This window comes from Strongylocentrotus purpuratus, unplaced genomic scaffold (assembly GCF_000002235.5).
Source record: "Strongylocentrotus purpuratus isolate Spur 01 unplaced genomic scaffold, Spur_5.0 spur5_scaffold_2, whole genome shotgun sequence".
Taxonomy (NCBI): Eukaryota; Metazoa; Echinodermata; class Echinoidea; order Camarodonta; family Strongylocentrotidae; genus Strongylocentrotus; species Strongylocentrotus purpuratus.
Window position 1 is genome coordinate 2,352,047 of NW_022145605.1, and position 15,826 is coordinate 2,367,872.

General features: G+C 37.1%; 1 protein-coding gene and 1 non-coding gene across 2 annotated transcripts in view; one reads left to right on the forward strand and one right to left on the reverse strand.

Annotated features, from left to right (window-relative positions):
* Nucleotides 1–14,802, reverse strand: part of LOC585727 (myotubularin-related protein 4) — a 42,224-nt gene extending 27,422 nt beyond the window's left edge. The window contains exons 1-3 of the mRNA XM_785543.5: nt 14,684–14,802; nt 3,405–4,064; nt 1,857–2,072 (exon numbers count right to left, since the gene is read on the reverse strand). Of these exons, the coding sequence (XP_790636.4) occupies nt 1,857–2,072; nt 3,405–3,407 (219 nt within the window). The 5' untranslated portion in view covers nt 3,408–4,064; nt 14,684–14,802. The remainder of the gene's footprint in view (nt 1–1,856; nt 2,073–3,404; nt 4,065–14,683) is intronic.
* LOC115926981 lies at nt 1,315–1,422 on the forward strand. Its single transcript, XR_004065397.1, has one exon. It is a non-coding gene; the product is annotated as a U6atac minor spliceosomal RNA (small nuclear RNA).
* Nucleotides 14,803–15,826: the final 1,024 nt, after the last annotated feature.

A 15,826-nucleotide genomic window follows, 5' to 3' on the forward strand; every position in this document is an offset into this window, starting at 1 on the left:
TTGCGGTCTGTAAACAGAACTCAACTAACCCTTTAATAGACAGAAACGCGCTTCATGCTACATGTATGATTATTCTGTACATGTTGCATTGAATACACTGGGTAGGCAGACACCGCACATTACGCTCAATAACTAAGTAATCAACAAATATACATGCACACCTACATGTATCTGTCAACATTTTCATAGAAATAATGTGGTTAGATCCAATACTCAGTGTTTAGCTGACTTTAGTTTCATTGTGATTCCCCACCATGGCCAATGCAGGTGGTTTTAAAGGCAAACCTTGCGGTGAGTTATGATCTGTTTCCAATCATCTTGACATTTCAATGGAAAGAATTTTAAGTGTAGCGATACTGAGCTTGATCCCCTTCAAGTACATGTCAGTTGACTAGGCTATACCTACTGTATGTTTAATACATTACATGTATGTAGCAAACAAACTAGTACATGTAGGTCAAAAATGTGAGAAAAGGAATTGATGAGCTCACAAGCTTCATATCAGTTGCAAAACGTTGTTTTGGTTGTTGTTGTTCATAAGAGGTCTTGTGGATTTTCCACATAAAATTTTCAAAGCACCTTTTCCTCTTTCAAGAATTGAATCATTCTCTGTTCTCATGTACTTATTCACTGAAAGGAAAGGGAAAATTGTAAGATTTGTAAAAAAATAAAAAACAAACTTGTCTCCATTACAAGACATACACTACAGTGTGTACGTAAACAATATCAATTCAACTGCACATGGTTCAGTTTAATATGCAAACACTGTATAGTGTATCCCTTGACTGATAACCCATACCCAATCCCTGTTCTCTCAAATCAAAGAGTACAATGAACTGGTTCCTTTCAGAAATCAATCAAAGAAACAAAATATATATAGTTGAAAACATAAACAACGAACAGGAGGGGTTCTATCAGACGAGCTGCAACTGGGTTAGTTTATCATACAGAACATCTTGACAGAAGAAGAAGAGTATATGTTCATGTACCTGTACACCTACGAAGGTCTACTGCTGTTTATGTGAAGAGCTTGTGAGAGGGATAATCAAAGAGGCCGTTGCTTGACTTCAGGAAAGTAAATAGAGTTTACCCAATGTGGAACTGGTCGATAATTTCAAACTAATGACAGACACATCCATCCATGTAGAGGGCAGGTTTCCTATACCATCATCTAGTAGGTTGTATTATAACGCATACTCCTGCAACAGTTGATCCACAGTTCAATTCCTAAAAAAAAATTCTTAACTTCAACCCTGGACCCAACAACTATACATGTACATCGAACCCTAGACCTAGCCTATTAAAAACCAAATTGAAAGTTTGCAACCCTTGATTTATAAGGACGGAATTCACCTTTGGGTGATAACATTCAAATGGTTAAGGCATTGCCACTTACTTTGTTGCATCTAACCTCGTTTTTATACCAATAAAGTAACCATACATGTAACTCTAGCGAAATAAATCCTTGAGCTAACGTTGCCAGAGCAAATGTCTGATCACCCATCTTGCATTGTGGTGACGTGACCCAGTTCTCTAGGAGTTGTACAATTGTCTTGATAGGCATATACATGTACATGTACCTGCCATTCAATTTTTAATACTTCCTGTATTTTCTTTTACACAGATAACAGAGCCAAAAGAAAAAGGACAGGGTGATGAAATTATTGACTCACAGTCTAGGAATCTTTTAATGATGTATTGTTGTTTCTAATTGCAAAAATAGATAATTGAAAAAACAGTAACTTTAAAGACACATTTCTGACTCTAACAAGGTTTCACTTCAGTCACAACAGCACTCACTCTATTATACTCATTGAAGCACCCTTCCCTTTCCACAGACAATTATAAATACTTACATTGACGAATGATTTAGCATAGCAGATGTGAAGCCTGTAGTTTGAGAGCACAATGACAGCACCGTCCGATGCTTCTCCTATGAACTCTACCCCCTCTCCACACAGCTCTGGGAAGGGGCATTCCAAGGAAGGGTTATCCTTGTGGAGGGGGCGCTTAGGGAACGCTTCACTGGGGTTCACATGCACCAAGCTGTCCAGTTCCTCTAATGGCTCAGCCTACAATATAAACAAGAGTATACAATATAAATTGAGACCCAATTTTGTGTTTGAAAATTATACCTACAATAGCTCAGGACATAATCTATACATATAAAAATGTCAGCATATAATTCTGCTTTTATATAGCACTTGATACATCTACATGTATGATGTCTCTAAGCGCTACATGTACCGTATATCAAAATATATGTTTGGGGGAATCTCAGTTCTAGGCGTGGAAGCCTAACTATTTATTAGAAAACATACCAGAAAAAGGCAGAAATACATATTACCTGTAGCTACATGTATACAGATGCATTCTTTTTTAAATGGCACGGTTACTGTATGTGTGCCTGAATCATCTATGTCTAATTGTGCACTATGAAAATAGTTGTAGAATTGAACATTATGCATACAAATGTATGCCCTATGTTCAAAAAAATTAAATTTAAACTGAAATTGTAGCTCAAAAAGACTATTCAAGTCAACAACAAGTAAAATAAGAAACAATATGCCCAATTTCAGTATGGAGCCTTGGTACATGTACTGTACATGTACTGTTGTAAATGTTCAAAAACAAGTTTAAAACGAAAGAATTTCATGTTTTGAGCTGCATGAATCAACTCCCAGGAGTCAGTTCCCAGGCATGTGAAATGTACAGTGACTTGCAAATTCTCTTTTATCTCCCCACTGTAAAAAAAAATGTAATGTACTCTTCATTAAAAAAATAAATAGGAGGAAACCAAAGCGAGCAAAGCGGAACCACATCAAAGCATCACGGCCTTTCAGGGGTAACAAACTTCCCAGGGATACACTTTGGTATTCCTGCCTATAAAATAACGTGCTCCCATTGGTAGACTGAAGAATGAGTTCAGGTCATCATTAATAGGTCAATAAGTCATTTCTGCTAAATGAGATAAAATAGCTAGGTATTTCCTGATCAGACTTCCTTCATACAAGGCTACCGATGCTGTTTATAACTGTAAAATTGAAACTTGTTTTGGCCTTCAGGATGGAAATAAACAAGGCTCTGGTAAAGGACACATCCCTGGATGCAGGAAGTTAGAATGTGGTGTACACACAGTACTACAGCTGTACATTGAATATTACTATCTTGGATTTCACACATGAGCAACTTTCTCTTTCATTTCACTTTTGGATTATTGAATTTCATTTTGGAACAATAACACTAAAAATACAAAAAAAACATATTTTAGCATGAGAATAGAAAGTCACCCATTTACTTTCATTTTGCCATAAACATTTAGTATAAAAAATATTTAAAAAGCTATAAGAAATTTCCTAAAAACAGTGTAAACAGCTGAGGTATGAAATCTCATGAATACTCACCATTTCAGTGTCAGTGATGTAAGCAAAACTTCTCTACTACTATTTAAAGTTGAAAGTTCTGAGAACCTAGTCTCAAGATGAAAAATATTCCTCCTTGTAGAAACTTTTGAACTCGGATGAAGATATTGGACAGATAAGTCCTATAGCAGAACCAATCACTTTGCAATCTCACAGCTGGCAATGTGCTTCAAGTTCACTCTGTAGTATGTGCTATCCTTGCAGTTGATGAAGAAATGTTTTGTGAATACAACAAATTTCAATTCAGTTCTACATGTATTCCTCCTCTCCTCAGTCAAGCTTCTTGATTATCAAGAAAAGGTGTGTTTGCACTGTGATTTATCTGATCAATTCTGCTTCCTCTCTCTCCCTCTTAGCAAAACTACAGGGACTCTTCTGAGTCTTCTCAGTGAAAAAGTCCCAAATACAAAGAACACTCCCACAGACACGTCTTCCAAAATAATCAGACGTTTCCAAAACGATATATTCCAGAAAGTGTAAATGCAGCTTGCAATGAAGCGGACATCCCATTCAGGCTTGCAGAGTGATCTCTTCCCTCAGCGCTGGCTTGTTTCCACTCGATATTGCGGTGCTACTCCTGCCTTGGCTGGCGTTAGCCGAGCAAGGAGGTAGACAAAGTTGGTTTAAAGAAGGCCTCAATACCTGCACAGGATGATAACAAAGAGATAAATTAATAAGTTCAGTCAGTGAAGATGATCTAGGAATTCTTTCATTTGAATAGCCTTTATGACATTAACAAGTCATTGATAATAGTTAAAAAATACTTCAAACAATTGATGATCACCGAAGTCTATTGATGAAAATGATCTAACAGTGTACAATTGATGATTGCCTACTGTACATGTAAATCTATTGATGAAAATGATTAAACAGTATACAGTCGCTTTTGTTGATATGGCAACTACATGCACAAAGTCCAAGCAGAGCAGCAGGTACAACGCAAAAGACCATATCGGTACTCATAAAATACACCTGAATGTATTTACAAGCAAAAGTTTGAAGAAAGTAGTTTGTATTATGCAATTGTAATTGTAAATGTACGCACAATGGCTCTCAGAATTCTGTGGATATACATCTGTGAAACTTGCAGGTATTTAGAACTAACTGCAGTGCAAGCATGCATGCATTCAATACCAGACAAAATGGGATCAGTTCAAGGCAGTGGTAATCATTCATGACACAGAGTGACCAGCTTGTAACACATGATCAATCAAAATGCATACACGTACATGTACATGTAGTATCAATATACACTTGAGATTGGGCTCGGTGTCAGGTAACACAGTTACTGCATGTCAAGTGAAGTTTACCGTCTACAATGTACATATCACAATATACATGTATTATGTAGGTCATGCTGTAAGTCTGAAGTAGGCATACATGTACTACTGTACATGTTGACTCAGGTATGTCCATTTTGAAGGAAAAAAATAAAACATTAAAATAAAAGTAACATTTCTTGCACAAATAGGGTATATAATTCAGTTGTACATACAAAGATTATGTTAACATGATGTCAATAACCATCTGCAAGTACCAGCAAAATTGTACATACCTTGCCCTAGCTGACTACATGTACATTACCCTCTCCGTAGTCTAGCTGTGCACATCAAAAACACAAATTACTTCCTTATCATCATTTCATGGAATACTAACACATGAAATTATGATGTACAAAGTGCCCTTTTCTTTTACATGTAAACATGTATTGTAAATTTGTGGTATATAAAACATGAACATATTTTGGTAGATGGCATGAATTTTTAATTTTTAGCCCAAATCTTTATGTTAAGAGATAGACCTACAATGTACATGTACTGTGCATTGTACACTCTCTCACAGAGCCTATTTAAAAGAAAAGGAAAAACAAAACTAGAAGGTCCATGGTAAGACTTTACCATCAGCAATGTTTAGGCAAAAATCAGAAGGCAAGGTACCATAGTCTGAATGTACTATATTCATCAAAACATATCCGTGCATTGATTTAAATCATTATGAAATAAAAGAAGCCATATAACCTTGGCACGTAATGCTACATCATGTACATACCTGTACATTGTATGTCTAGGCCTTCATATTTTAGTAGCATGTATAAAAGATTTGATACTTACATGTACTGTACAAGAGCAACTTGAAATTTAGTGAACAACACATCTAAACAGCTACAGTACATCATTGTACATGTAGTACACACAACAACGTCTCAATGATTCAGACACTTTAGAAATTTATATGACCTGTTTTGGTTATATTGCACCCTCAATCTGAGAGTCACAATCCCTATATGAGTGAAGATTAGTGTTTTCAAGAACTTCTATAATTGTATTTCAATTGTCTATTTAAAGCTTGGGATTCCCAAGCACTTTTGATGTGTGTGTGAACAAAATGTAACCTGACATGCGCTGTTCAGGTACACACAGAATTGTTGCTCAATAACAATCGTCCACTTCCGAACAATTGATCTATTTTTGTGAGAATGGTGGGGGGTGGTTTCAAAACAAGTTCATTGTGTATCATTTTTATTGCTTTTGTTGTTTATTTTATGTACTTGTGGTAAGTGTGGAACTCCCCTAGCAGATTTCATTTTGCAATTTACGTCTTAATAGGAAGATCAAGTGTTTTAGGAAGATATGAAACAAATGGTTGGTAATAATTATGTTTGATGGAAATAAAAAATAAATGATAAATAAAAAACATGAAATAATTTTTTTTTTTATTGATATTGATAAAAAGATGTTGATTTTTCATTGATAATGATAACAAAATAAATTGTATCAAATATTATCAGCTAACTCCAGGAAATCATATAACATTCTTTACAAAAAACAACATTGTTTATGGATGACAATGACTTGCATACAAGATCATGCACAATGGAGCATGCTAAACATACAGTACATATCATGTTTCAAATCAGAATATTAAAATTGGCACAAGTTCAAATATTGCAACACAACTGGTGCGTAAAAGTACTTGGGCATTCTCATTACATCATCACTCATTCTCACGAGACATTAGAATGATACATGCCAACTTGGAGAATCCCTATTTAGCAGGGGATTTCCCAAGTAATTCCATACAGCACTGACTATAAAGTTGACGTTGTACATGTAACTGCAAGTTACGGGTTGCATAATTTGATGCGAGTCTTTTCAATTCCCTCATTATCTATTAATTCCTTTTTTGTTTTCTTTTGGTTTTATTATAAGACATCACGCACAAATACACATACATGTACAATAGCTTCTTACAATTTAGACCAAGACTATTGATGGTGTAATGAATCTAATACAAAAAGACTTGCATGAAAGTCTCCATGGAGATCAGTCACAGCACACACATTAAACAGCTGTACATGTATATGTAGAGACATGTACTGTACGTTCAGTATGCTAGATGTACATGTACACTTTAGTAACATGTATTACACTACCGGTATTTACAGGGAAATTCTGCAGAGTCTAGACTGTACAGGAGAAAAGTCAAAGATTGTGTCTATGATCAATATCAGCTGGAGTAATGGAGTATGAATTGTACTAGAATTTTACATTTTCTTGCAAAAAGTACATGGAGCTTGCAAATAGAACTACACTGTACATCAACATACTGTATACATGTACATGTATGACTTGTACATATATGTCATTCAGTCTTAAGCCTTTTTAAGGGCCATTTAAACTAGTCATCCTTGAGGATATAAAAGACCTTATTCTAGGTCACCTTGCTCATCCAAATAATCTTGAGTTTAGAAAAGCCCTTTCTCCCTGAATTGACAGCCTTTGTTATTACTTCTCCAGATCATAAAAGATGGATAGATAAAACCTTGTTGCAGGAATAACTTAATAGACGCTAGAAAAAATATGAATGGGTAATAGGCTATATACATGTATAAGACATTTTGAAGAACTTAAAGTACAATACATGCACGCTGTAGCTTAACAGCTGATACACATACATAATATCATTACATGTTAAAATGTGGTCAAAAATACTGTACTTTATGCTAGGGTTGTATGCAGAAAACATTACATATCTAGGCCCTATGCTAACATGTGCATTTAACATAATTTTCTTTGGATTTTATGATCTTTACTAATTAAAAGATGTATCCTGCAAAATGCAAATACATGTTCTTGTACAAAATAATCCATCATTCAACATGAATCTTTACCCCCCCCCCCCCCCCCCCCCCATTAAATGATTATAGACTTCTCTGGCAATGGGACAAACTATCATCGCAGAGATGATCTCGGGGTAGATCACCAATGCAATAATAGTTTGTCAACCTGTCAGAGTTAAGGAGGTGATTATTTGCTCTTTATCCCATAACATAGACCTATTTAAGAATACTGAATCGAGGCACCTCTACTTGATACATGCAGGATACGCACTGCCTTACATTTACATGTACATATCATAATAGCCTACAGGTATGTGTATTTCACAAAACCATGACCGATTGCTCCTAGCATATACACTGCACCAGCGAAAAAATACCATCATATCTGTGATAGTTTTTACTTTCACTGCAATCGTCAAGATAAGCAACCTATCATTATGTCATGTGACCTGACCTCACATAGACCACTTGTAGACCACTCGTAGACCACTCTTGTTGCAAGATTCCTGATATGTGGCCTTGTGGGATATAATGGATCTTAAGATTGTTTGTTTTTCAAAGAATATCCATGTTGACATCGAAGACAAAATAGAAATATAATAAATATGGCGTTTGCAGCCAACCACCGGCACACTTTCATTTCTATTTTGCCTTTTTTTTTTTTGCCGATATCATATCGATTCCGGCTAGCACTATACATGTAACTGGATAGGCAATTTCCATTGTTTGTAAATTTGCACCATTTCAAAGATTTTGAGATTTACTCTTCATTTTTTAGGTCGGCAAGTCATATTTTTGTACAATAAATAGAAAAATTCTTAAGATTTTTAACGGTTTAACTGGGGGATATTGGGGGATATCTTTTTATATTTGGTTCGGTTCATGTTTTTATGAACTCGGAGTATACAGTATGCAAAGAGCTTACCCACATCCAATTGCCAGCTATGCAGGCATCAGACAGGTAGATCTATTAAACTAGCAACATGGAACTATAGTCCGGCAGCCATCTCGATATACCTTGTTTTAGGGTCTATAGTTTTTTTTTCTTCGGATTATAGTTCCTTAGACCATCAATTTGAAGAATTCGATTGCTGACACTCTGTCAGTATTGAGCAATTTGAGATATGTGACGTCATACAAAATGGCCGCCAAAATCCCCTTTTTAACCAAAATTAATGATATAAAAAGTTTTAACAGCATTTTACTACATTAAATGGCAGTCAAATATCTTAATTTTTTTCTAGAATCATCACTAAATAAAAATTGCGATGCTGTATGATCACAAATGATATGCAAATTTGCATAATTCGGAATGGCGCCCTCTATAAACACATTAACTTGAATAGTTCAAAATGATGGTCAAATACCAATTTCTAACATGAGATTATCATATGTCATGAGTCAGATGCACTGGATACAGTGAGTAAAAATTGTGCTGCACATTTATTTTTATTTTGTAATTTTATACTCGAAGAAAACATGGTTGAATTTTATGCTCTCTGTCCCAAAGATATGAGGTGGCATATGGTGATAAATGCCCATTTTCAGTGACAGCGTTAAGAAACTAGATTTGTATTCTAAGGTACTAGATTCTTTTAAATTAACCTACAAATTACGAACTACCGATACGATACAGGACTATATCCGTTTATAAGTTTGCTTCAAAATCTTGAAATTTGTTTAAAAGCCCTCTAAAGTGTTGGGAGCCCTAAAATATTCCATGCGGAAGAGGGTGTCATTTAACACTTAATTCTGCAAAGTGAGGTCGTGACTGTAATGCGTGCTTCCACACGCATGTTTGCAAATGAGCTCTCTTTTAATAACATTTTCTACAAACGCTTGAGGTAGTTTGAGGTAGTGAGGCAAGGTTTGGGGGTATTTGGAGCTCCTAGTCTTCGGACCCTTGATAGCCACACGTTGATACGAGCCTCTGACATTCAGTTGGTTGTTGACTGTCCATAACATGAAGCAAAGCATTGAGTAGGTTGAGTGATGACATATGACCATGCTGCATCAACATTGCCAACTGAGTCCTAAGGGAGTCGAATCTTCTGCTTCATCACTTTCAGCATTGTACCCTATCCAATGCCAAAGTATGCCCCAAGAGTGTCGCATCCCGTCAACGCATGTCCTGCCAACATCGATGGAATGATATCTCCTAACTTGTCTACATTAGCAGGAACATCAATAACAGTTCAATTTGTGAAGGGGCGTCTCCATGGTCATTGGCGTTTTATAAGTCCGTCATGTAGATAATGATCGATGCAAAAGTAGTACGTAGACGTCTGTGTTATCCACTAGGACCCTAACATACATCTTCTCATTAGCATCAATTCAAATCGCTTGCTGTACTTCGATGTTGCCTGCTTCATCATAATTATGTTGTGGACAGACCTTTCCTTGCCACGACATCACTGCCTGGAATCACTTCAACAGGAACCTCATCTTGACGGTAAAGGCCTGCTTGTGCTTTTGCCTATTTCTGAGCACCCAATCATCCTGCAGACTCGCGCATATAATTACGATGTCGATCAACTGTAGTTTGTTGTCATGAAAAGATAGTGAAATTAGCAACACTAGAGACACGTTTCAACAACTTCTCTCCCTAGCTTTATTGATCTTTCCAAAGCTTTTGACTGCGTACAACATAAACGCCTATGGAAGATTATGAGCTGGATGGGCTTTCCAGCATATATAATTCAACTCATCCAGTCGCTCTACCAATACCTAGAAGCAACAGTAAGAACAGAGAATGGCTACACCGAAAGGTTCACTATTGGTCAAGTTGTCCGTCAAGGCTGCATCCTATCACCATCTATGCTGTATTCATTATGAGAAAGGCATTTTATGGTCAAGTTTCTGTTGGTGGACGAACGATCACCAACCTAAGATACGCCGACAATACAACACTCTCTGGCGTATTGATGGGGAAGGGTTGGGGGGGGGGGGGGGTTGGGGACAGTTAAACCCCCAAACAAAATTCAAACTGTTTTTTCTATATATTCGATACCAGTGATTTACAAATGTTGCTGAAATGACATGATTTTCCTGGGTTTTTTCTCACTTTTTTAGTAAATTATTATTTGTTAAGCGTATGTTGGAAAATGACAAATCCTAAATTCACAGTCAAGCAAAAAATATGCTTATTTAAAAGCCTACATGTCAGGGTCCGCAGAACAGCGGGGCTCAGGGGACTCGAGCCCCCTCACTTTTTGTATAAAGTATGTTGAAGAGAACTAGAAAGAAAGAAAGGGACCCGAGGTGAAATGAGGTATCAAAATATGTTCATCTTACAGTTAATAAATGCCTGAAACCCTTGAGCTTCCAGGGGCTGTGCCCCTTGAACACCACGCCAATTTGCGCTCCTCTCTTCCTGATCGTAAATACTTCACCCCCCCACCCCGATTTTAAAAAAGTTCTGCGGGGCCTGCATGTAACATGTATGAGTGGTGGTGATGCAGATTGTTTTTCTGCCCCTCTTAGTGTTTTTGCTCAGTATGCCACTGACAACACTTATAACAAGAACATCAGAAGAACTACTAGAACTCTTTAAAAAAGAGTGAAGGATGCAAGTGAATAATTTGGACCCTACCTCAATGGGTAAAAGACTTAGATCATGATTGGTGGAAATTAATTACATGCAACAGAGCATGGTGGTTGATGGAGAAGAAGTTGATCAAGTGGACAAGTTTATATAATGTTCTTGGGTCAATGATTGTCAAGCAGGGTGGAAGCTCGGCAATATCTGCCTTTAAATTGTGGTGTTGGAGGAAGCTACTTGGGATATCATGAAGAGATTACAACACCAATGGACACAATTAATGTCCATCATCGGAGATCAACCGCCACTTGCTACCAGGATTGACGGTACAAGCTACAATAGTTTGGTCACGTTAGCAGAAGATCAGGAGGCAACCTTGACAAATTATCATTCAAGGTACCTTTGAAGGAACACGTAACAAAGGAAGACTCAAGCTCAGATGGACTGACGACCTTCGGGAAATCACTAGCCACCCTCTAAATACTAAAGACACTCTACCGGATTGCAGGAGACAGATGCCGATCAAAAGGTCTCATCAAACGGGTCACAATGGTGAGCCATGATCTATATGACAACGACGACGACGACGAATAGTAAGAGATAGTTTCTTGGAGGGCAGCAGTGACGCGGGACTCAGTTGGAAGACTCTCGACCCGTTATGACCTCTAGATACTCTCGGATCTGTCAAATACCAAGCAAAAATCATCAGATTTTCATCCACAGCAGAGCACAACCATCAATGACTGTACAAGGTTGTTCCAGTGTCTCATGCCTGGCTGACATCTCAACTTTTGTCAAATTCTATAAGTCCGTCTTTGACATGGGAGTGCTCGTTTCCAGAATCATCAAAAAGTGCTGTTGGGACTGGTGAAAGCTCTTATGACAAAATGTCCTTGATATTGACCTCTCTTGAACTTGTCTGCAGTCCTATTACTCTGGAGTAGATCAACTTTTCATAGATTTTCGTATCGCAACATTGACTTCTTCATGGCAGCCATGGTTTGAACTTTCTTGGAAATTGTGTCATAGAATCCACCAGGTAATATCTTTTGAAATTCATGCATCTGTCTAGTATAGATGTCAACTGCTTTATCCACATTCACTGACGTTGGAGCAATGCTGGTCTAAATAAAGCCTATCAATTGAATAATAATGTGTGCCGTAAAACCACTTCTCACCGATTTGATGAAAAATGAATTCTTTCATAGCCATTTTTTTTCTTGACATATGTAGGGTAGGTGTAGGGAATTGGAGACCACCAAGCTTGAACCCATCACTGTCTGTCCGTGTTGGCTCCAATATTGATATGGCGACATATGTGGCCTTAAACAACACTTCTGCATATATCCAATTCATTTCGAAGACTACAATGCGTTCTCTCTCCGAGAAAATTGGCAAAATTGACCAAGATATTAGCAATTTTGATCGTAAAAATTTGCTCTGATATAAAAACACAATTTTCACTGAATGTTGTGGTGTATGCAGATATTTAGGGGTGGCTCTTAAAAATTAGTTTTAAAAGGAAGTTTATGAAATGTGCCAACCATCACAGAAAGCTTATGGCCATTGTATGTTGTGAATGGGTGTTGCAATTCACATTATGAATGGTGTCTGATCAGAAATGTGTGTAGGTAATTGGGGACACCAGGTCCAAGATGGGGGCCTACTTCTCCCCAGTTGTCCATTTCATGTTGAAAGGCACTATCATGAAACATATTTGGTCGTACGTGTCACCATTCTAATTTGAATGCATTCAATTTTAAGAAGTTGTTTCTATGCTGTGAGTTTGATCAATGTAAAAGTCATATTGCCAGAACATTATTCTGAAAGTATTTTAACATAATTGAGAACACCTTTATTACTGTAAACAAAAACTACAGAAATATTTTGGGCCACATTGTTTTAAAATCGTTTCAAAATTTCAGTAAGTTCATTGGCTCCATATATATCTCTTTCAAAAAATGTTTGAACTAACTATATAAATCCCATTTTCATTCTAATTGTATTTAAAATGTCTTGATTTGTAACTGTCCCTTATTACCTACACATGTAGGTAATGAGAGACCTTTGGTGATGACGTCATTAATCATTGTTATCTTATTAATCAGTTACATCATGACCACAATTTCGTTACAAAATAAAGAGAAAAAATACTAAAGGGAATACAAAAATGTCTGTATGTGTAACATTGTTCATGTTTATGTAAATTATGCAAATGTGCTTTAGGGTCTTCCATTCCCCACACCTACCCTATCTAAATTTGCACCAAACACGATGAAAGATTATGCAGCACAACTGCAATTGTTGCCCCAAAAAAGCATTTAATATGATTTCAACGTGACATAGATTTAAGAAATTGGCATTTGGCTGGTACATATATTTTATTTAAATTAATATGTTTATAGAGGGCGCTATTTCAAAATATGCAAATAAGCTGGTCATCTATGGCCATGCAACATCACAAAACATTTTGTTAGTGATGGTCCTAGAGAGATACAGACATTTGGCTGCCAAAAATTGTAGAAAAAATCCTTATTATATATTTATTATTCATTTTTAAAGGAAAATCATGTACTTTGGCGGCCATTTTGTATGACGTCATATATCTTAAATTGCTCAAGGCTGACAGAGTGTCAGCAATCGGATTCTTGAAATAGAAGGTCTAGGCAATCAAAATCCATTGAAAAAAAAACTATAGACCCTAAAACAAGGTTAGGCCAATAATCTGCATTTGGCTGCCGGACTATAGATCTAGATCTAGATCAAGTGTTGAGCTCTGCACTGCTTTGCATTCGAATCTCAGTCCCTGTCATTGAAATAATTAGTTGATTTTTTTTCTAGCAAAATTGGGAAATATTCTCCCATTTGGATACCAATTTCCTTTATCAATATTTGATGTAAAAGGCCCACTTTGGCTCAATTTTTTTAAGGTGATAAGCAGACTCATCATGAAAAAAACGGGCTCCTGACCTCAGAAAAGCCAAAAATTTGGCTGGGAGACGCAAACATTTGGCTGGGAAAAACTGTCTTGCTGTTTCTTTTGTCCTTTTGTAAACTAAATCTCAAATATGGGAGATTCCCAGCTTAAGTAGGAGAGTCCAAAATGATGCCATTCCAATTAGATCTACGCCTGTCCTACCGAGTCGGATAATGTACAACTGTATATGTCAGTGCGAGATGGATGGAAAAGGACAAATCACTTTGTATTGTAGGCCTACCAGAATAAAAGTCTAATCTGAAGTTCTTAACCTACCTAATTACACAAAACATTAGCTAAAATCATTACGAAAGCAAGACTTTTTAGGAAAGGTGAATACCAAGGGGTGTGAGAGGGGTGGGGCATGTTTTGGTTCGGATTCAATGAAGTAATCGCTTCCGTTCTCAACATCACAACACAGTTGTGTTTACAGCAATGTAAATAAACATGAAGCGAAATGTCCGGACTAATACAGGGAAATTGCTTAAAATAAACACCTTTTCTGGAAAATTAAACTAAACTTAACCAGAAATTTAGATTTAACAAATTATAATCTACGCATAGATATAAAACATTTTTTCCGAGAGACTTGTAAAGAGAGAAATATTAATGGTTAAACTTACCGGTTTTCGCTCGACTTTAGCAACAGAACGGAATATGGCGGAAGGATGACCCGAAGAGTGTCAGATATCACGTTATGATAATTACAGAGCATTCGCTATCAAGCACCTATTACAATAAGAAAGGAGTACAGTCTCTTGAGCTGCGAATCGAGTTTTTCTTACGACGCCCTCTTTGTTGACTGTTGTGTTAATTCTTAGAAACAGAAATCGATGAAAGTAGTTTCTTTGTCATGCCGTTTATAACTCTTGTTTTTCATCTTCTTTTGTTCGCATGCGAGTTTCGCATGTCTTCTTACAAAAAAAGGGGGAGGGTGGGAAGCAACCAAAGTCAGCTGAAAAAAAGAAGAACAAAATGATCGGAGTGCTGCCTTCCAGGATACATGTAAATCAACATCATTACTGTCATCTTCATCTGATCTGGATATAAGGCAATCATCATTTTGAAAAGACCCTGAAAATTGATAAACCAATCAACCAAACTTTGTCAAAAGTAAGTCATACATTTTTTATAGTCTAATTTTTACTTATTATCTCTTCATTTATGCTCATTTTTTATATTTTATTTAATTGCTCTAATTAGAGGTCGGGGACCTAGACTCTATTTACAAACGACATATTATGTCTATAAAAAAAAATGAGGTTATAATGAAATAAATTTAGCTTAAAAGGGTCCCAGGAACTAACGAAAGACTATGTATAATAAACGGAGGGGGGGGGTAGGCATCAGTGGCGTAATGGGCAAAAACGTTTTTTTGGGGGGCAGACGAAAAATCCGCACCACCCCACTCTTACATGAAGGCCCCGCTGAACATTTTTCAAAGCCGGGGGTCTAGGGGCAAAGCCCTGGCGGGGGTCAAGGAGCGGAGCCCCAAGGGGTATGGGCATCAGTGGTATCTCCAGGAATTTCTTACCCGGGGGGGGGGGCACAAAATGGCATATAGGGGGAAATATATGTGAAACGATGAAGCGACAGAGCGAGGCTTTAGCGGCGAGGGAGCGGAGCGACCAAGCGGGGGTGGATCTGGGAGGGGACACCCCCCCCCCCCTCCCCTCCAAGAGTAGGAAGCATTTGCAATTTTAGAACCACATTAGACGTATTTCAGGCACTTCCTGGAGTAATATGACGTAAAATTGCTTTTTCTT